At 40.5% G+C, this 20,467-nt stretch overlaps 3 protein-coding genes across 10 annotated transcripts in view; 2 read left to right on the forward strand and 1 right to left on the reverse strand.

Annotated features, from left to right (window-relative positions):
- IARS2 (isoleucyl-tRNA synthetase 2, mitochondrial) overlaps window positions 1–920 on the reverse strand; it is a 29,019-nt gene extending 28,099 nt beyond the window's left edge. Inside the window, exons 1-2 of the mRNA XM_027641337.1 lie at window positions 702–920; window positions 57–179 (exon numbers count right to left, since the gene is read on the reverse strand). Of these exons, the coding sequence (XP_027497138.1) occupies window positions 57–179; window positions 702–905 (327 nt within the window). The 5' untranslated portion in view covers window positions 906–920. The remainder of the gene's footprint in view (window positions 1–56; window positions 180–701) is intronic.
- Window positions 921–1,065: 145 nt separating this feature from the next.
- BPNT1 (3'(2'), 5'-bisphosphate nucleotidase 1) lies at window positions 1,066–13,468 on the forward strand. Of its 2 annotated transcripts, none has more exons than XM_027641345.1 (9): window positions 1,066–1,224; window positions 4,470–4,594; window positions 7,176–7,280; window positions 7,562–7,669; window positions 8,202–8,250; window positions 9,218–9,309; window positions 10,282–10,479; window positions 11,315–11,420; window positions 12,838–13,163. In XM_027641345.1, the coding sequence occupies exons 2-9, from the start codon at window positions 4,478–4,480 to the stop codon at window positions 12,984–12,986; spliced, it is 924 nt and encodes a 307-aa protein (XP_027497146.1). In that variant the 5' UTR covers window positions 1,066–1,224; window positions 4,470–4,477; the 3' UTR covers window positions 12,987–13,163. The 2 variants fall into 2 exon arrangements, with proteins under 2 accessions (XP_027497146.1, XP_027497145.1); XM_027641344.1 differs by lacking the exon at window positions 1,066–1,224 and adding an exon at window positions 3,199–3,326 and having other exon boundaries at window positions 12,838–13,468.
- Window positions 13,469–16,573: 3,105 nt separating this feature from the next.
- EPRS (glutamyl-prolyl-tRNA synthetase) overlaps window positions 16,574–20,467 on the forward strand; it is a 39,751-nt gene continuing 35,857 nt past the window's right edge. For 6 of the 7 annotated variants that reach the window (XM_027641326.1, XM_027641328.1, XM_027641330.1 and 3 more), the window contains exons 1-2: window positions 16,574–16,697; window positions 19,034–19,118. In XM_027641326.1, coding sequence (XP_027497127.1) covers window positions 16,652–16,697; window positions 19,034–19,118 — 131 coding nt within the window. In that variant the 5' untranslated portion in view covers window positions 16,574–16,651. Of the gene's footprint in view, window positions 16,698–17,981; window positions 18,000–19,033; window positions 19,119–20,467 lie in introns of those variants that run through there. The other variant, XM_027641332.1, reaches the window with a different exon arrangement.

Below are 20,467 nucleotides of genomic sequence, written 5' to 3' on the forward strand. Positions count from 1 at the left end.
GGACAATAAGTGTTTACCACTTCAGAACAGTAGAGTACTAACAAGTAAATATTTACTTTGTTTAACGCATGGCCAACATGAGGGTCTCCGTTGGCATACGGTGGTCCGTCGTGCAGACAAAACTCCTGCTTTGCTTTCCTTTGCCTTTGCCACGAGTACAGCTCTGAAAAACCACATTTCTGTGGAGATAACAAGAAAAAAACCACCAAAATCACCACAGGTCTTTGCACTTCCGAAACCTCCAAAAATCCAAGTCTGGATTTCGGCTAGACAGCAAAATGCTCAACAGAAGCAGGCAGGCAAAACAAACTTTTCCACAAGAGAAGACATCAGTGGTTTAAAAGTATTTAAAAGCCTGAGGGAGGTGAAATATCAGGTCTGACTGAGTCCAATACCCTGGCACTGCGCTATCAGGACGGTCGCTACTCTTTCTCCAAAGAAAACTGTAACAAAGTTGTGAGTCTCCGAACCACAAATACCTCAGCACTCCGAACCTTCCCACCCTCAGGCGGCGGGGCCAGGCAAGAGCCCGGACCCGCCACAGCACGGCGAGCCCGCACATGAACCTTCGCCGCCACCCCGCCCTCCTGCCGGGCCGGGGCTCGCTCGCACGCCCTGGGGCAGCCCCACGGCCCTCCCGGCACAGCCCCACGGCCCCCCAGGACCCGCACCTCGGGGACCCCGCCCCGCTCCGGCCGCACCTGCTGCGTCTCCAGCTCGGTCTCGGGCTGCAGCCGTCCCGGGAGCTGCGCGGGGAAGCGGCTGCGCGGCAGCAGCACCGTGTCCCGGTACCGGGAGTCCTCCCGGGTCTCGGCCGCGGCCTCCGAGGCGGCGCCGCGGCCCCATCTCCGGGCGGCCCCGGCCCGGGCCCGGCACAGCGGCGGCGCCCGCCAGGCCCGAAACATCCTCAGCGCCGCTTCCGCCTGCGCGACGGGCCGCGGGCCGGGACACACCGCGCAGGAGGGCGGGAGGGAGGTGACTCGGGGCTCCCGAGGGGCCGGGCCAGCGCTCCGGGCCCGCCCGCAGCCGGAAGATTTGGGGCGTTCCCAGGTGGTTCTGTGAGGGCGGTGAATTCTTTCCGAAGGAGCCGGCGCGGAGGCCGCGGTGCGGGGCCGGGACTTGGGTTCGTCCTTGGCAAGGCGAGGGTCGGGAAGCTTGGAGCGCCCCGCGCGCTGCTGGAGAGCGGTGACGGAGGAGATCCAGGGAAAAGCGAGACTGGAGACGGTGAGTTGGCTGCTGCGCCAGCAGAGCTGCTCCTGCCACCCACGACCACCCGTGGTGTGCCCTGCCCCGCTCCGCTGGATGCACTGGAGAGCCCCGCTCAGTGCTCAGGAATTCCGATGGCAAGAGAATCAGAACAGGGTTTTTTTGTTTTGGTTTTTTTTTTTTTTTTTTTACTACAAATTCAAAAGGCCTCTGACCCTGAAACCTCAGTGTTACCTGATTGCTGAAATGAGGTAACACAGCCCTTTTCCACCTGGAAGTCTGTAGGTGAACCGCAGAGGGAGCCAGGTATTCACGCTCCCGAGTCCTAGCTTGCTTCTGCCGGGTAAACATTGTTTCCTGACATGATGGAGAGTTTATATTCTGCTAAATGTGTGCCGAAGTTTATTGTAAAGAAATAGGGACCTCTGGTCGCTTGGGTGTTGAAGAGTTCCGAGCAAGCAGTTGTGGCTTAGCACTTGCATTTAAAGACAGTGCTCTGTGTGATGACCACTTTCTCCTTTCATCAGGCAAAATCATAAATTTGGAAAATGGAAATTTGCATAAAAGGGGCTGAGATAGCAACATCAACAAATCCATTATGTGTGCTTCGATAAATTAATTGTAGCCAGCCTGTAATATTTACAGACATCAAAATTGAAAAGTGGAAGAGAAGCTGAAGAACTCATTTATTTCGATAGCTAGCAAATCAGACTGATTTGTTGAGGCCATTCAATAATTTGGTTGCTAGGCCAGGAGAAAGGAGGGATGGTCTTTGGAGGACAAGGTGTGTTTTGACAATTATATGCAAATTTAACTTGAGAGACAGCTGCTGTGCAGTCTTTGTACATTATACAGTTTTCTAGGAGTCAAACTACTTTGCAAAGTAGTTTGCAAAGCAATCAATATATTCTTGAATGTCTTGTGGAAGTATACATTAGACATTGCCCTCATCAGAAAGAATGTGCCATAAACTTAAAAGTCAACTAGGTAATTTGAGATCAAAAAGTTACAGAGGTGAAAAACTTAGAGCCAACTAGCACACACACTTATCTAACCAAAAAGGTCCAATACACCAGAAGATGTGCCATGCAGAAGATGCAGCCCTGTAAAAATTAAGGACATCTTTTGCAGTAATAACATAATTTGCAATTCATTAATTTGTTATTTTGTATTGCTGAAGAGGGAGTGTTGAACCTCCTATTTCAGTTTCTTTTAATAGATCTTGTTTTTTCATAAAAATATTTTAACTTTTAAGGTTTGCCTAGAGATTTCGGGTTCACCACAGAAAGTATATTTGTTTGCCTTAGGAATGGCCAAGAAAAATGTGCCCAAGAAACATCTTGGGTCAAGCTTCAAGAGTGTAAGATGGTATTCTGTATTGCTTTCTGAGTCTTTTGAAACTTTATGCAAATGTTAAATAAATCCAGCCTTTAAAACAATTAAGTTTTAATCTCATTTTATGAAGCAGGGTCAAATGTACCGTAAAAAGTCAAATGACTAATGAGAAGCTGAGCCTAAAATGTTAATTACCTTCTTCTGAGCTCAATTCTTTAATCCAAACATCCCATCTAATATGCTATTTTTTTCGCCGTCTCTCAGAAATACTCATATTCCAGATAGTATGGATTGAACTACATTCCCTTTTTCTTCTTGGTGACTTCTTTCACATGATGATATAGACTTAAAAAAGTGTCTCTCTGCTCATGTGCTGTAACACATGTGCTCTTTACTCTACAACTTCCAGCTGTTTGGGAGCAGCTTTTTGCCACAGGTGGCATTTCCAAAATTTCCTCTGTAACCATTGCTACCAGGCCAAGATAGCCCAGCTGTGCACTTTGGGTACGGACCTTGGCTATTCTACAGAACTCCAGAGCACTTTGCTCCCATCCTGGAGCAGTAAATAATAATTAACATTAGCAACTGTGCTTTTTGAGTGTACTTACACAATCACACTACTCCTTCAGCTTCCAAGCTCTTCTGACTTTAGAGATAAAGGTACAATATTTCTGAAGTGCTCAAGAAGTTCTTAAATCAGATAAATTTGGGATTTTGATACCTCTGACATTGCCTTTGCTGTGAACAGCCATGAACTTGGTTTCTCAAGGAAGAAAGGAAAGGTGGTATGTAATGACCTGTCGCCACTTACGCACTGCTTGCTGCAATTGCTGCAAATACTGATTGTGAGACTGGTGAAATGATTGTTATATTACACTTCCCAGGTAATATATCTTCTTCTGCGTGGTGATTAATGAGTTCCTCTATGTTTTGTTCTGGCTCTGTGCTCAAGTATTTTCTTGGAAGTGTGTCGCACATGTGAGCCCAACCCAAAAAGCATGTCATCTACACAGATGGAAAAAACTGATAGGAAAACATAAAAGGCAATTAGCTTTGCATTTTGAAGAATACAGCACAGTTATCAATACTTTTTTTTTTTCCTGAGGCACAAAACAAGCTGGAAGGAATGCTAGCCTTTCCAAGAGTGATACTTACTCTTCAGTTTGGGAACTGAAGGCACAGTGAATTGCACTGGTGCATGCTGGGGAACAGGTGTAGAAGACAACATAACAGGGAGAATGACAGGGCATGCAGTATTGAGGGAGGAAGAAAGATGTAAGTAGATTTCCTTAGAGAAATCAGGAGAAGTTAAAGAAATACAGAAAGAATGGTAAAATTCCATGAACAGACTTTCACATACAAGTTTGAAGTATCTGCGTATCATTAACCTATTTTTTTGTCCACAATTAGGCCATCTACAAAAGCTTATATATTTTATATTTAAACAAAGGAAAACATTAGGTGAAGTTGCTCATGTCATCCTCTCTGGCAGCCTGGAGCTTGAATCTGGGCACAAACCATCACTGTATATTCAGTTCTGAGAAAACGAACTTATGTTCAAAATGTACAAAAAATGAGTACTGTGTGTTGACTGTGCTTTTTCTTAATATTTATGATAGAGTTTCTGCTGCTGTTCTTTTTAATGTCAGATTTTATTTTTTTTTTTTTTGTGAGAACTAGGTTCACTATCAGACAGGACATGGATATTTGCAAAATCTTGTCTAGAATAGCTTTATATCCCTGTGTTTGTTAATTGTATTTTTAAAAAAGCCAAAGCTCGCTCCGTTACTACTCACATTGGCAGTTACCTGCTTTCCCCTTTCTTGTCAGTTTAAGCTGTATCTTTTTGGAATGTTATGTAAAATATTTTACTTTTTGTCTTCTCGTGAAGAGAGAAATATACAAGTTTGCTCTTTGTTTCTTTTCAGCCCTCAGGATGGCCTCCCCAGCTCTGCTCATGCGTGTGGTCGCCTCTGCATATTCTGTGGCGGAAAAAGCTGCAACAATTGTTAGAAATGTAATGTCTACAGGAGACCTGGGGATAGTGGAGAAGGTATTGCTTTTACTTTGTTCTAATTTCTCTTGTTAATGCTGAGTTAGATACAGGTCAAAGTGGTATTTTTGAAAATCAGCAACTGGGGAAGGGAATACAGTCCTCACCCCTCTGAGACTAGAAATCTTCCTTGTTAAAGGATTAAAAGAGCACCAGAGAAGTGTCTTTTGACCAGCATTTCTAAAGAATGTTGAGACACTTAAAAGAAACACCATAATTTTGTCCTGATTTCCTTCACAAAACACAAGCTCTGGATAGCACGTCAAAATTCATAATAATGCATATTTCCTGTTAGTTTCTACACCTGTGTTCTAACACCTTAGTACAGCTTAAAATACTGTGCCCTTGATGAATTTTGGATTAGAATAAATCAGTGTTTATTTCCTAAAACAAAAAAGAACCCTAGATTTTATCATAAATCACAGTTTTCAAAATTAAATCAGAGCTTCAAATCTAATTCTAACTAGAAAACAGAAATTAAATTACAATCATTACATGAAGTTCTTAATTTGCTGTAAATTAGTAAATTGCACAGATGAGCCAAGATCTTTGTTTTGATTACTGTACTAGAATAGATGGAATTAACTTCTGAAGTTAATTCTAGATTTACAGGTATGTCACAAGATTATGGACTTCATTAAATATCTTTATTGGTTTTGGTCTTTACATTGAATTAGTTGCTGATATTTACATTATTCAAAAATGATCAAAATTAACAGGTGATATTGGTTCTAAATGAGACGTTATATATACTTTTAATCTTTTTTTAAATGAATACTACACACAGAAAATTAGATCAAAAGCAATGACCAACAGAAGAGGTTCCTGTTTGAGGGACTAGAGATCTTGAAACTCCTGCAAGCTTCTTGCCAAAGGTGGCTGCTGAAGAAAGAGGAAGAATGCAAGAGAGAGAACCTGTATGTGCCTTTGCTTTGCAGTCTGGAGGGAAGAGATGAGCAACAGAGAGTGCTGCTTCTCATCATTCATCCTCTTTCTGCAGCCAGTAAACATCAAAACCAATTCTAACTGGCCCTACTGGAAGCTTTAGAACATCTAGGAAGGCGATGTTCCACCTTTTCCCTCAACATAGTTACCTCCCATCCATTTACCTTGTGAGGAAAACAGTTCAAGGACAGTTGAATTTTTAGCTAGCTCCTTTCCTTCCTTTCCTTAATATCCAGAATTTTCTTTCCCTCAGTCAGCTTTAAGCTCTGTATTTATATTGCTTCTCTTTGGAGCACTTGCACTTTTTTTCCTCCCAGTTGGTAGGTAGACACCTTGTCCAGCCATTGTCACATTGATGGCTGTTTTGAAGAACTACTTTATCCTGGTTTATTAGCTTGATGTCCTGGAACGAAGGACATTTTCTGCAGTAAACCTGATCTTTCCGAGTCTAAGCTCAGGACCAATTTCAATCAAATTTATTAGGGGATGAGAAGGAAATGTCAAAGAAAAATATCAAGTTTTGCAAAAATTAGCAATTGGGTAATGGACAGACTAGGATTTGAGTATGCAAAAATTAACCCATAACATGATTCCAAATGGAATATTCCATTCCTATGGCTAACTTCCATAGCTGGATAAAACACTTTTCATGTTGTCAGCAAATAAGATACAAGCAGATAAAATAAAACTTTTGTTTGATTCAATTAAGATGCAAATCTTGGATGAACTTTGTCTTTCTTGATGCCAGTGCTAACAAAATTATTTCTTATTAGGATGCTATCTCTGGGCCTAAAAGGATTCTCCATTCATAGATACATGAAGACTAAGGCAAAAAATTGTTAATAAATGACCCACTTTCACTATGTAGCAGATTATCAATATTTAAGAAATTAGTGTAACCCATGTGGCAACGTGTTTGGCTACGTCATATCTTTTGGGAAGGCTTGCACTCATTGTTTTATAGCATTTTGAGACACCAAATCCAGTGTTTCTTCTCAAGTATTTTTTGATGGAAAAAATGTATGGATGTTATTGACCAGCTAAATTTCCCTGGTTATCTTCTGGCCTTCCATGGTCTTTTTGTGCTAGACTAAGGAACCATTCACTACTTAGAAGTTTATACATCATAATTGTTTCTGTTACATTTTTTTAAACAAACTAGATTAATTGGACCTTTAAATGACCTTTGATTAACCCTTTCCCTATATTTCTCCTCTCTCCTAATTTGCCACGTCCACCCAATGAGCCTTAGAATAATGATTTTTTCCCGTTAACATCTTCATTTTTGCCTTTCCCTCTTCATATGCTGTATCTGGGGTCGTACTTGTATTGATTCATTCTGTACATAGGGTAGTATTTGCACAAATACATAGTGAGTACAATTGCATGAGAAGAACACAGCAGTAAATGTTGTTCTAATGTCATACCAGTCTGTCTTAGCTCTGGGGTACACAGGGAAACTCTGCTTCTTGCAGTTTTTTAGCCTGCCTCTCACAAAAATCACTTACTGGGTTGACGATTAATCAAATCAGACTTCTTTTTCATTACAAGGTAGATATTCAGAGTGCTGTATGGGCTACTGTGCTGGTATGGTGTATTTTTTTTCATACATAAATTCCTATCCATCCTTGGACAGGCTGGACCCAACGACTTGCAGACCAAAGCTGACCGACTTGTACAAATGAGCATTTGTGCTTCCCTGGCACGGAAGTTTCCCAAGGTGACAATCATAGGAGAAGAAGTAAGTACCTGCTTTATTTCATGCTAACAGCATGTATTTCACTAAGGGTTAGTATTTCATACTAACAGTTTATCTTGCTCTCAGTTGCACTGGAATTTACTTTGGCAGGGTTTAGGAAACCTTCTGTTTTAATTAAAAACAACCCAAACAAACAAATTTCCATCCCATTTCACCTTTTCAATTCATTAGCTTTGTCAAGCTGCAAGCAAATACACAGTTCTAAAGCAAATTGAGGTGAGTACAACACCTTTCTTTAATAATTCTAAGAATTCTTTTGTTAGGATCTACCCACTGATGATGTAACTGAGGAATTAATTGAAGATGGGCACTGTGAAGAAATACTGAAGAAACCTTGTCCTGCTCAGTACACAGGAATTAAAGAGGAGGAGGTAATATGATAATGTTACTCATATGTCTTCCTATTATAAATATCTGTATTACTTACTGATTTTAGCTAAGAGTGTGTTAATAAAAAAGGTTCTTTCAATGTTGTCAATGTTACTTTTTCATTTGAAAACTGAAGTGTAGTTATGACAATCACATCTCCAGAACTGGAAATGCTGCATGTCCCTATTTACAGTAATGGGAAATAGAAATTTGCTTCTTACAGTTTGTGATTCAAATTAATTTGGAAAGAATCTAGTTTGGACATAATGAAGTAATCTCATTTCCATGTTCAGTTTAATCTTTCATACTTCAATTAAGAGATTTGCTGAGACATTCCTGTCAATTTTTAAGCTTTTCTTTTTGGTGTAAAATACTATTATAGGCTTCAGTCATATCATAATGTTAAAACTTTGGATCTCTTTATTTCCTTACTGCCATAAAGAAATAAAAGCACTAAAGTAAAATATGTACTTTGCGTGATAATTGACATGATTTGTATTTGTTAATTTTATCCTTACTTTTTAATTCTTAAAGCTTGTAATATGGGTTGATCCTCTGGATGGAACCAAGGAGTACACTGAAGGTTGGATTCTCTTTTATTTCTGCTGATTAAAAAAATAGCAATGCAATAAAGTAGCATATACATGTAGATAATTTTATCATAGAAGTTACAATATTGTTTCATAAAGCTGATGTTTCTGTGCTTTCTGAGCGCTATAGAATTTTTTTAATCCTTCCATTCAGTTCTAACCAGGACTGAATATTTCTGATGGGCTACTGAGTGATTATCATTTCAGGGTGCAAAGAGCTGCTTTTGACTCCTGGCAGGTTGTCTCAAGTTTTTAGTTAAATTTACAGTTTTGCAAATACTTTGAATTGAAGGACTAAATCTCCCCTTAACACAGGAATATGCCTCTTCAAACGATCCAAATGCCACAGCTGTATTTGTAGCCTTTTCAAAATGAAACAAGCATCTTCCCACAAATCACAGTTCTTCACTTACGGGAAGAAACTATTTTCGGCAAAGCCTAATTTGTCTCCATAGAAATAGACCTTAAAATGAAAGGGAAAAAAAACCCCAACCCCTAAAAACCAGTAGGATGAAACCTCACTCTAGCCTCCTACTGCATCCTTTAGTTGATTAATGTGAAATTTTTTAGGCAGAGTTTTTTCTCCTTTTCAGCAAAAGAGATATACAACTGCCAACAAATTGCTGGTTTCGAAAATCACTAAAGAATTCCCACCACAGTTATAGAAGAATGTCATCATAGACTGCTATTTAGTTGCAACTTTAAACTTCTTTCTCATTAGATGATAATTATGAGGTAGTTCTATTAAGAGAACTCTATCTGGGACATTTTTTAGCGGACCTCAAGACTAAATTACTAAAAAAATCAACCAACCTCTTACTCCTGAAAATTGTGATTAGTACTGGAATTTTTAAGATACCACCCTGTGCATCAATTCGTGGACTTTTACTGAAAGTTTATTTTTTTATATATACACTTTCTCTTTTTAAACATAACTCCATTCATAATATTTCTGTACAGGTCTCCTTGACCACGTAACGGTTCTTATTGGAATTGCGTATGGAGGCAAAGCAATAGCAGGAGTTATTAACCAGCCATATTACAACTATCAGGTATTAAATTGTTGGTTTATTTAAAAGCATTAAGTGGTTTTTAACTGTTCCTTCTAAGCCTTTTCAGTTAGCACACTTTCAACTGAAAAGTGGCGTGTAGTTGAGTTAAAGTTGTCATATAAGGTGTTGGGTTTTTTATTAAATATATACAATTTTAAATGTTGGTTTCCAGGAACTGAATGTCAGAGACCTACTTAACAGCCATACTGAATCCTAAGGCTTGTGCAATCCACTAATACAGTATATATTGCATACATGCTGTACATGCTACTACAGTATATGTAAAGTACATACTGTAAAACAAGTACAGATCTCTGGTTTTGCAATCTTTGCTAGAAATTTTTTAGAAATCGGTCCATTTATGATGTGTTGTAACTGCTATAAAACTGCAGCTCTAAATAAACCAAGCTGACAGCTGGGTTAGAGTGTATCATGCCAGGTCTCAGGTGTTAAGTCCAGGATGGCCAGCCTACAGGCATTTACACATTTGGAGATTATTTCAGTATTATCCAGGGGGAGAGGGGAAGCTCATGATGCAGCCTGATTAATTTAACTTACTGGAGTTTAAAGAAAAAGGTCTTGAGTGGATGTAATGCCTATCATGTTCTATGTGGTATGTATCACAAAATATTTAAGATTACAAGATATTTTCAGTTGCAGATTGTGCCTGAAGTACAGAGATATACAACTATTAATCTATCAGTCACTGGAGTTAGGATGTAATGCACCAGCATAACCTCACAGATAAGAAAAGGGTAAATGATGTAATTGCCATAGAGGGAAAGAGAGCCAGTTTCTCACTCTAGGCTCTAAAGCAGGTTTTTTCAAGTGTCATTGTTTAAGTATATAACCCAGTATTTATACTATACTCCCTGAAATGCAAAGATGCCTCTAGGTATTCCTTTTGCTTTGTGGTCTATATGCTGATCACTGTGATGAACCATCACCTGGACCTGTGTACCTTTTTTGCAGGCAGGAGCTGGTGCTGTGTTGGGCAGGACGATCTGGGGAGTCCTGGGCATAGGTGCCTTTGGATTTCAGCTCACAGAAGCACCTGCTGGCAAACACATCATCGTTACCACCCGCTCCCACAGCAGTGCCCTGGTAAATGAATGCATCAGTGCCTTGAACCCAGACACTGTCATCAGAGCTGGAGGAGCAGGAAACAAGGTATGAAAACTCAAAATCTCCTGGTTTTACTGGGAAGTGGCACCTTTGAAAAAAAGAGAGTTTTTACAGAAATCATTTGCTTACTTGCATGAATGCACAGGAGACTTCCTCCTCCTTCCCCAGCACAACTCCTTCTAGCATTCAGTCTGCTGTGAGGTAAACAGAATTTGTGCAGGTGTATCTGTAACAGTGGCTGTGCTGGTTATGGCTGAGGTCTGTCTTCCCCAGTATTCTGTTTCTAGGGGTGAAAATAAAAAGTTGTAAGACCAGGATGACTAAATGGGAGTTCAATTTAATCACAATTATTAGTCATGTCCTCCAGTTCATGTTAATACAGTTTTTGTTCCAACTATCTAGCAGCACATATGAAAGGATAAAAATACAAGCACACAGTGGTATTTTTTGCAAAACTTGTCTGCATACTCTTTTACTACCGGTTTTAAAGCTTCATTTTGTCATAGCTGTCAAAACCAGACCTTCTGATCTCTCTTCTCCAAGGCCCAAAATGGCACCAAAACAACGAGTAGACAGTTTCCACTTTATTTTTTTAGTACTTGCACAAGAAAGGAATTTGTTTCTGAAATTAAGAGCACATTTTCATCCTATAGAGTGTATTTACAACAATCAAAAATATTGAATTGAGTATGGTTAACACAGTATAGCTTTCCAAATCTTAATACAATTTCTTGTAATATCAAAGGAAATGGCTGATGTTCCTTTTCTGACTGTAAGTACATAGAATAAGTGGATTTAAACCACGTTTCCTGGTGTTATTTCTACCCATTTCTAAATGGCTAGATCCTTTGCAATGATTGCCATGCTCTATTCATAATAGGTCATTCAACTTATAGAAGGCAAGGCATCTGCTTATGTATTTGCCAGCCCTGGGTGCAAGAAATGGGATACGTGTGCACCTGAAGCTATTCTACATGCTGTGGGAGGTAAGTTAATAGCATTCAAAATTCCAAGATAAGTGAAATTGCATCAATTTTAAGTTATTTATACTTTTCATAGGAAAAAAAAAAAGAATTCCAAACATGTTTTTTGAAAGAAAAATGACAATATGTATGTATTTTTTAATAGTTATGACTCACCAGGAGCTTTGAGCCCTCTGAAATCAACAGTAATGCCAATGGGTCAAGCACATTATGCTCTGAAAAGCATGACATGGTCTCTTTTGCTCTGGACTAATAGAGTCAACAACTATCAAATAATCAACAAAGCCAATTCCAAAATTTTGAGTATATTAATTTTAATATTTTCATTTAATTTTAATATATAACATTAATATTATATTTAATATTTTAATTATTATAATTAATAATTATTAAAATTATTAATTTTAATAATTTCAAATAGCTTTTTTTTTTTTGTTGGCTACTATCTCTCAGTAAAATCCTGCTGCCCTACTAACTGGATGTAGTAGTTTATTATTAGTAACATATTATGTAATATGTGGACATCGAATCATTCAAAACAACAAAAATAGGTCAAATCATGTTGTTCCTCAGATGTACAAACTCCAAAATTGAGTAAAATTAGTGGCCTCCAGACAATATAAGCCACTTCACTTATCTAGGTGTAAGGGGTTGAGAAGCTATGAAAAGTCTCACTGGCAAAGATTTGAAGTATATTATTATTATTTTTTTTCTGCTGTTCACATTGATAGACCTTTTACCACTCTGTGCTAAAATTACGAGGTTTTATCTCCTCAATTCTATCAAGCAATGGTAACAGGCTTCATAATGGCACTATTTAACTACAACTATTTAACTCTGCAGTCTCTAGAGTTGATAACTGGGATAGCTTTACACAGGTTAGCTCAAGCACAAAGCAGCCCAACCAGTCTGGAGCAGCACAGTGCTGTATTTAGCCTCCTTGTTAAGGAGGTATCTCCTGGTTAAAATTTTGTGTGAAGATCTCCATTGTTCTAGAACTCATTCAAAACCAACTGGTGTGTTTCTATATTATGTTACAGTTGTATAGACTTACCATGGCTTTTACTTGAACTGAGGATTTTTCTTTCCTTCTTGTCAATGGCCAATGTAAAAGCTAGTCAGGAAGCATTTTAAGTAATCCATGAGAGAAAAATATTGTTTTCCTTTTTCTGAGACACAAGGAATTTAAGTATCGTTGAAAAAAAAACAAAACAAAAACCACTAGTTATTTGATTTCAGTCAATAAAAAACCCATTGTGCTTAAACTGGAAGCAAAGATACTTCACATCTGAAGACACTAAGGACTGCTGCTTTAGTTATATCACTTGGACTAATAAATTCTCTCTTCCCAACTCTTTTTTGCTGGAATATTTTTTTCTTTCTTTCCTTTTTTTTTTTTTTTTTGTTTTGTTTTTTGCAGGCAAGATAACTGATATCCGTGGAAATTCATTTCAGTATAACAAGGAAGTGAAACACATGAATTCAGCTGGGGTCCTCGCCACTCTGAGGAATTATGACTATTATGCCAGTCGTATTCCTAACACTGTGAAAGAGTCTCTAGTGCCTTAAAGCAGGGAAGCATCTTCACTTGGCCTGGAAGGCTGAGAAAGTGAACTTGGGGGAAAAGAAAGAAAGAAGATAACTGAGCTTGAAATCTTGTTGTATAGAATCTGAACTGAATTCTTTTATTAAGGTGTTCAGTAATTTCAAAATTACGCAGAATCCCTAAGTGAATGTTGGATCAGATTGTTTTGCTGTTTTTAGCAGGCAACTTGAAAATGGTCACATTTCTTCAATAGCTATATTCTGTATTCGCTGGGAGTTTTCATTCTTCATGACTGTGCATGATATACTGTAAATCATAACACTGCAGACCAAAAATCATCTAAAAATTCTGGGCACAAAATCACGTTAGTCATTTACCTGATCTTGCTCAATGTTTTTTGTTGTATGTAGCCAATACAGGTTATTGTGTTAAACACAAATGGACTAAGGATTTGCCTGGATGGATTAGCTCATTTGTTATAAAGTTGCCAGTTTGATTCTTAGAAGTGAGTCTTTGAATTTTTCAATCTGCACTCAGTTTTGGGATGGCTGAAATTGTTATTTGTGGTGGGTTGGGTTCTCTGAGTTTTGCAGAAGGCAGGACACAGTCCATCTGAGCCTTCAACATCCCAAATAGGGGTTCTTGGGTCACTGGATCCATTGAGCATCAGTGAAGCGTTAATACAGCAGGATTCAGGACACCTCAGGTGAGGAAAACCCAAGGAAAAGGTGACAGGGGGAGGAGTTCCAAGCACCTCTCTGATTTGAAATGCCCCTGTCAGGGCTTATGCCATTGCAGTCTTTGGGCATCCTAGGTCACTTTGACATACATGGGGATAACAGAAATTGCAGAACTTAAAATTTGTCATGTCCAAATTTTGAGATAAACAGGTGCCTTTCCAACAGCCCCAGGAGTTGAAGAACCTGATAGTACTGCTTGCCCTCCCTGTGAAACATAGGCATGTTAGGGGAGGGGAAAGAAGGAAAATATCACAAAAAATTAACTTAAAAATTGGAGAGCCTGTTTCAGTCAGCTTTCCCATAGGTATGGGTGTTAGGAAAGCAGGATTCAACTGCTCAGTCCACTTGAACACAAAGAGAACAAGTATTAAATTACATATGACTAGCTAAAATTGGCAACCTTAGCCAAAACAGGTGAAGTCTCTTCAAGATCAATTTGGAATTCTGGAGTTAGGATTTTGAACCCCTGAGGCCTCTATGCCCTTTGTTTTCTCCAGATTTTGTGCCCCAAGTCCCTTACTCTCAAATTAAGGAGTCTTAGGGCCTCCCTTTCCCTACCAATGTGACGTGCACTGAGGCATGCCATGAAGAGATGCCAGTTTCAACAGACAACACATAGTTTTGCTTTTCCTTCTGTCCTCTATGTGGAGAAAAGAGTGGCATATGTGAGGTTCTCAGGCATGTGGTGTCAGGGAGGGTGCCTGAACACAGCTGCTCGCTTACATAAAGACTGAATCCCTAAGCTCCTCTCCCATGTGGTTTTTTTTGCTGTTACCTCTGCTGACACCATAAATGTTAAAGTAGCCTGCAGGCTGTACTGTACCCTTTCTTCTTCTCTGCCCCTCTTCATCCACACAAAACATCTTTAAACTAGCACTTCAAGGTACAAAAGTTATGTTTTTTCATACAGAAGAAAATTTCAAATTTCAGTTTTCAGCAGTATGTTCAAGTTACTTCTCTCTCCTTTTATCACACAAGATGTTTAACAACTCTAATTTACTTAAGAGTCCTTAGATTATATCCTTTCCTCACCACAGGATAACATCAATATGACTTCACTGGCTGAAAGCTGCCTCTATTTCCAGCAAGCAGCACCTTGACACCAAAAGATATGAACATGGCAACTCTTGCTAAGGTGTTCCCAGTCTCTCCATGTGCACACATGGAACAGGATCTAAGGAAGGTCTTTCCTTAGTGAGGTCATCTTAGCATAACATTTAGATAAATTAGGAAGATTAAGACTTACCTCATTCTATCATGACACTGGATTAAAGCCACATATATAGGAATGATGTGTGCTTCTAATCCTTTGATCTAAAGCCTACCTTCCTTCTCTTTCCTCAAGTGCATGACTGGTAAGAGCAGGCAAGACAGATTCAGCCTGCTGTAATTAGAACCTTCTTCATGTTTTGGCCCATTACAGGTTTAGTCATTCCACATATTGATTGTGACTGAAGCTTGAGCCATATAGCAGGTACAAAATTAATCTCATTTCACTGCTTCAGTTTTACATAATTTTCACCTTTATCTTATACAGGATTCTTTGTTATGCATGCTTTAGCTTTCCCATCAAAATCTGCATGTGAATTTGCAAAACACATTAAGATAAAATGTAGAACAACTTAGACAATGCAAAGCCTGCCTTAATAATTCTTTCCATGTAATCATTAAAGTACTAAGTACAGAACCCACTGTTAGTAATCTTCATCTATGTATCTATGTCCTTATTTTCATTTGAAACTTCTAATAGGTTTGAAAATCTCTTCAGCATAAGCCTGTTTCTAAATCTGCTGTAATTTCTGTTTCTGCTCTCCCTGAATAGCAGTAGAACACACATAGCATACACCAGCTTCTGCATGATGTGTAAAGACACTTATGTAGGAAAACACTTTCCATGCTTACAGAAACTGTAAAACTGCTAACACAGGAGAATATTAAGTAAAGTTGAGATAAAAGCCAGCACCTAATGTGCAGTCATGCTCTGTCTGTACCACTGCATCCACTGCACAAAAAGCACCGGTCCACCAGTCAAGCATTTGATAATTTCTCTGCTAGCACATTAGGTGCTACAGTAACAACTATAAAATTGACGGGAGGGAGGGGGGGAATCACAGTGACACTGCATTGTCCTTGCAACAAAGTGAACTTGAGTCAGTCTCCTGTGAAAAACCGGTGACACAGCATTTTTGTAATTCGTTCCAAGACTCCAGAGGATGGTTGGGCACTGGAACAGGCTCCCCAGGGAAGTGGTCACAGCACCAAGCCTGCCAGAGTTCAAGAAGCATTTGGACACTGTTGTCAGGCACATGGTCTGATTCTTGGGGCTGTGCTGTGCAGGGCCAGGAGCTGGACCCGGTGATCCTTGTGGGTCCCTTCCCAGTCGGGATATTGTATGACTCATCTGACCCGCTGCAAAATCTGCACGTTTGTCAGGAGTTTAACAAATAACATCCTACAAAAACAGGCGTGTCTGTACGTGTCGTGCTGTTCGTATGGACCATCACACACAGAAAAGGGGTAGAAGGCATCTCCACGGCTGCTGCCACACATCCAACTAAGAGCTCTTGCAGCAACTCCCGCAAAGCCCTCGGGAAGGCTCAGCTATGAGAAGAGAAGCGCCGGCTCCTGGCCCTGCTGAGGCGCAGCCTCCTCCCGGCGCCCATCCCGGACGGCTTCCCGGAGCCGGGAAAGCGCCCTGCCCCTCCCACTCGTCACCTCCCGCCCGGCTCCGACCTCTCCGCCTCCTCCCGGGCGGACTTCGGGACAAATCACATTCCTTCCCCTCCCGCTCCGCCGCCTCCGTGGCTTCTCCCGACGGAAGTGACGGTCCATCCCCCGCCCCGGGGCGGGTCCTGCCGGGCCGCCGTGCCCGGGCCGGCCTTTGCCGAGCTGGCAGCGCTGCGCGCCCCGCCCCGCTCCCTGCCCTGGTTCCGGCGGCGACGGCGGGAATGGCGGCGCTGAGCCTCACCGTGGACGCGGGGAGCCCCCCGCTCGGTAAGTGCGGCCCGGACCTCGCTTCCCACCCCCCTCTCCACCCCCAGTCCTCAGTCTCCCGGGAGATCCGGCGGGATCCGTCCCCTCCCTCCCTCCCTCCTGTGCCCGCCGTGTTGCATCATGCGGCGCCGCTTGTCCCCGCGTGCGGAGGCGGGCGCGGGGCCCCGTGCCCGCCCTTGCCATCGCTCCCGTCCTTCCCGCTCCCTCCTGTCCTTCGCGGGGCCGTGTGCCCGCTGCGGCCCTGGCACGGCCGGGCGAGGCAGCGGGTCCCCGGTGCCTCTCGGTGTCCGCTCGGGCAGCGGTGACAGCGGCCGCCACTTGCCAGAACTCGGTCACGGACGGAGCCCTCGAGTGACTTGGCGCGTTGGGGCTGGATTTTAAGGCAGCCCTGGTTCAGACTGCGAGCTTGTGAGCTCTGCTTGGTTGCTGCTGTCTTTTATTTTCAGTTTTTAAACTGTTGCTAAAATTCGGCTTGTTCGGGGAGCTGGTTCAAAGTTGCGCTGTGAAATCCGTGCTCTTTCAGTTGCTCGCTCATTGCCCTTCGAGGTTATTTTGCCTTTAAAAACATGAAAGCCTCCTTCATTGCACTTTCAGCCATCTGGAAACAGCATTTTGTATGTGTTACATACCATTTCTCCATTTTGTTACAGCTATTCAAAATAAATTTTCTTCCCATTCTTTGTCATAGTTTATTGATTTCTTTTTCACGTTCCCAAATGCTACTTGGGAACATTATTCCCAGAGTTTAATACAACTTGCGTGACTACCAATTTAAGGTACAATAACATACAACTTTTAAATAAAATTTCTTCTGATACTTGTTTATAATGGTTTGCCAGAAAATGATGCAATATGGATTATGATTAACATTAGGTTCAGGGGCTTTGGAGACTTCTTTTCTTTTGATAGCTGTTGAGTAGCACTAGAGATTTAATTCAGGAGATTGTGTGATTGTCAGAAATATTAAATGTTACAGATGAAACATTAGGGTAAGCATTTGTATCAAGAAGACAAGCTCGCTCATCCTACTCATCCCTACTTCATACAATTCTTCATGTCTGCTGTGCTCTGGGAAAAGTGTAGTAGCTTTTAATGTCATTAGTATTAATTACATAGCTTGGTGCACGTAATACTTGTCATTTTCAAAGCATTTCCTTGCATGTTATTAAAATACTTACATGTCTTACAAATGTATTGCATAAGGGATGTCATCCTGAATTTCACAGATGGATAACTGAGGGATGGGAAGAAGAACCTTGACTTACTGTTAATGCCAGAAGAAGGGTTTTCAGCTGAGCACAGGTGAGAGCTAGGGAATTCCTAGCTCCAGTGGTTTGTATTTAGGCCAGTGTATTAATAGCTTCCAGTATCATCTGCCTTGGGTAGTTCGTGCGTTGTTCTAGGGAAGATAAAGTGAACAGCACACCATGAAGGCTGTAACAGGTTAGATGCTTTTCAAGACCAAGAGTATAGTCCTTTATCTAGTTTCGTTTAAGTAATATTTGCCTATGCAAAAGCTTGCTGTCTTTGTACGTGCTTCTGAGCAAAGTTGAAGAACACAAGATCCTCTACTTATGCTCAGCAGGCTGAATCTGGACCAGAGCCAATCCAGAAATACAGCCAAGTTAGCTCAGTGCTTTGTTTGAGCTGCTGTGTTGTGCTAGAGATTAGAGCAGGTTTACATCAAGCCACTTTGAATGTGGGCAGAGCTGTCTTCCAATCAGTGATGTAGCCTAAAAACTTGGATAATTATTTTCTTTCCGGAGACCATTTTTTACCGTCACTGCTGAACTACTTTGAGAATCCTGTGTCAGCTTCCTGCACTTTCACACAGATAGAGTTTATTGGTTTTGAATGGCTAATCTTTTCATAAACTTTAATTCAGGTTAAAAATAGTTTCATTCTCTTTCAGAAAGTACTGGTGTGTTCAGTAATTCATCTCCATTGTTGCATGTGTCAAGGGTGGGATGGAGTGCATTAGTAATACTGTTCAATAATTAAAAGCACTTTGTTTAGCATCTTTACATATATTGGGGGACAATATATGTAATTTTTACAATACCCTTAGGAAGCAAATTGTATTGCTGCTGACACTTGCTGAGCTCACTGCAGATCACTGTATGCTGGACATTGTCAGCTGTAAGGCTTGCCAAGAAGGAGAAGCTTCTTGGATATAAGACTGAACATTGATTTTTTCCCCTGGGCAGTCTTACCTTTCACAGCAATACCCAAGCAGCTACATTTCTTCTCCAATAGGACCTGACGACTGAACTGACTCCTTCAGGTATCTTCCCTGGAAGGAAGTTCAGTATCTTTTTCTCTTGTTCTTTTTAAAGGAGCTCTGCTGACAGTGGAGCATGTGAAGAATGATGTTGAAATTTCAGTGGAAGAAGGCAAAGAAACCATCCTCCGTGTGTCCGAGTAAGTGACTTTGCATCTCTCCTTCTAGCTTTGGGTCAGCAGTTTTAAAAGTCACATGGTTTTAACATTGACAGTAACCTTTTGAAGTAGGTGGAAGAGAAAAAATACAGTTTTATTCATCACTGCGTTACTGTTGTCTCTTTGTAGCATGGGCAAAACATTTACAGTGTATTGTAAACTAGAGCTTTATGGCAAAAACTCTTGTATTCTTATTTTCATGCACTTACATATAATCATTTATGCTACACCAGTCACTGTTGTTTAGGACTTTTTGTGGTACCATGGATTATCAAAAGCAAGGCCATTTTATATTAGGTAAGATCGGTATACAAGATTTCTTGGACTCCTGTGTGTGTGGTAGACTGGATTTAAAATGTTTATATGACATTATTTTATTTAAAATGTTTGTATGACACTGCTGCATATATGAGTGAAGGCATGATGTTATCTCAGAAAAGTGCTAATTAACTGTGCTGTGCTATCCAGTGTATCCCATCTGCATCCTGTGGAAAGGATATTGGAAATTTTTGTAGTAATCTATTGTCTGTCCTTCTAAAAATACTCTGCCATTGGAATGATTAATTTCAGATTTAGGGCGTGAAGATGATCTTTACAGTCTGAGTAAGATTAAATGCACATCAGAAATACAGGACTAACACTGTTAGTTTTGGGAAGCTGCATTGTCACATTAGATTCCACATCAGGTAGGACATCTGGATATATCAAGAGGAGATATCCTGCTACTTGAAGTACCACTGACATATCAGTGGAAATCTCTGACCTCTAGTGTCTTCAGTAAGGAGTATATTTGTACCTATAAACATTGCAGTTGTAACTGAAAGTATACTAACACTATGATGAATTTGGAATTAGTGATTATAAATGTAGTTTTTGAATATTGATTAGTTTTTGAAAGATTGAGGGGGAAAATCTGTTGTTCAAAGACTTGCTGACAAACTCTCATTTTGTGAACTGTTTCAGTAGAAGATCCTGTTAAAGCCATCAGTGCACCATAAACTGGTATACCTGGATGTCTGTAGAATGGCTATAAAAGCAACATATTTCGTGTTGTGTTGCAGAGTTCCTGACTCGATCCTTGTACATTAACACCAGCTGAGCATTTCCACTGTCTTCTAACCTTAGGGAAAGAGCTTGTCACTGTGTGCATCAATGCAAAAAAATCGAAGCACAGGAAGACTCACAGTCTTCAGTCGTGGTTGTTTTACAGGTTGCAAATATTTTTTTCTGTTTAAAATGTTAGACCTGAACTCAGATATGAGTTCTTACTGTAATCTGATATTGAATGTTGTCTTTTGCTGTGCCTAGTGATGGCGCTGAATTTGCGATTT

This window comes from Corapipo altera, unplaced genomic scaffold (assembly GCF_003945725.1).
Source record: "Corapipo altera isolate COAL_440 unplaced genomic scaffold, ASM394572v1 48b, whole genome shotgun sequence".
Taxonomy (NCBI): Eukaryota; Metazoa; Chordata; class Aves; order Passeriformes; family Pipridae; genus Corapipo; species Corapipo altera.

Excerpts from the sequence above, each read along its gene's own strand:
- BPNT1 (XM_027641345.1), top strand. The coding sequence starts at position 4,478 with ATGGCCTCCCCAGCTCTGCTCATGCGTGTGGTCGCCTCTGCATATTCT. Across the intron at positions 7,670-8,201 it reads CAGGAATTAAAGAGGAGGAG|CTTGTAATATGGGTTGATCC; the intron begins GTAATATGATAA and ends TAATTCTTAAAG. Across the intron at positions 8,251-9,217 it reads AACCAAGGAGTACACTGAAG|GTCTCCTTGACCACGTAACG; the intron begins GTTGGATTCTCT and ends ATTTCTGTACAG.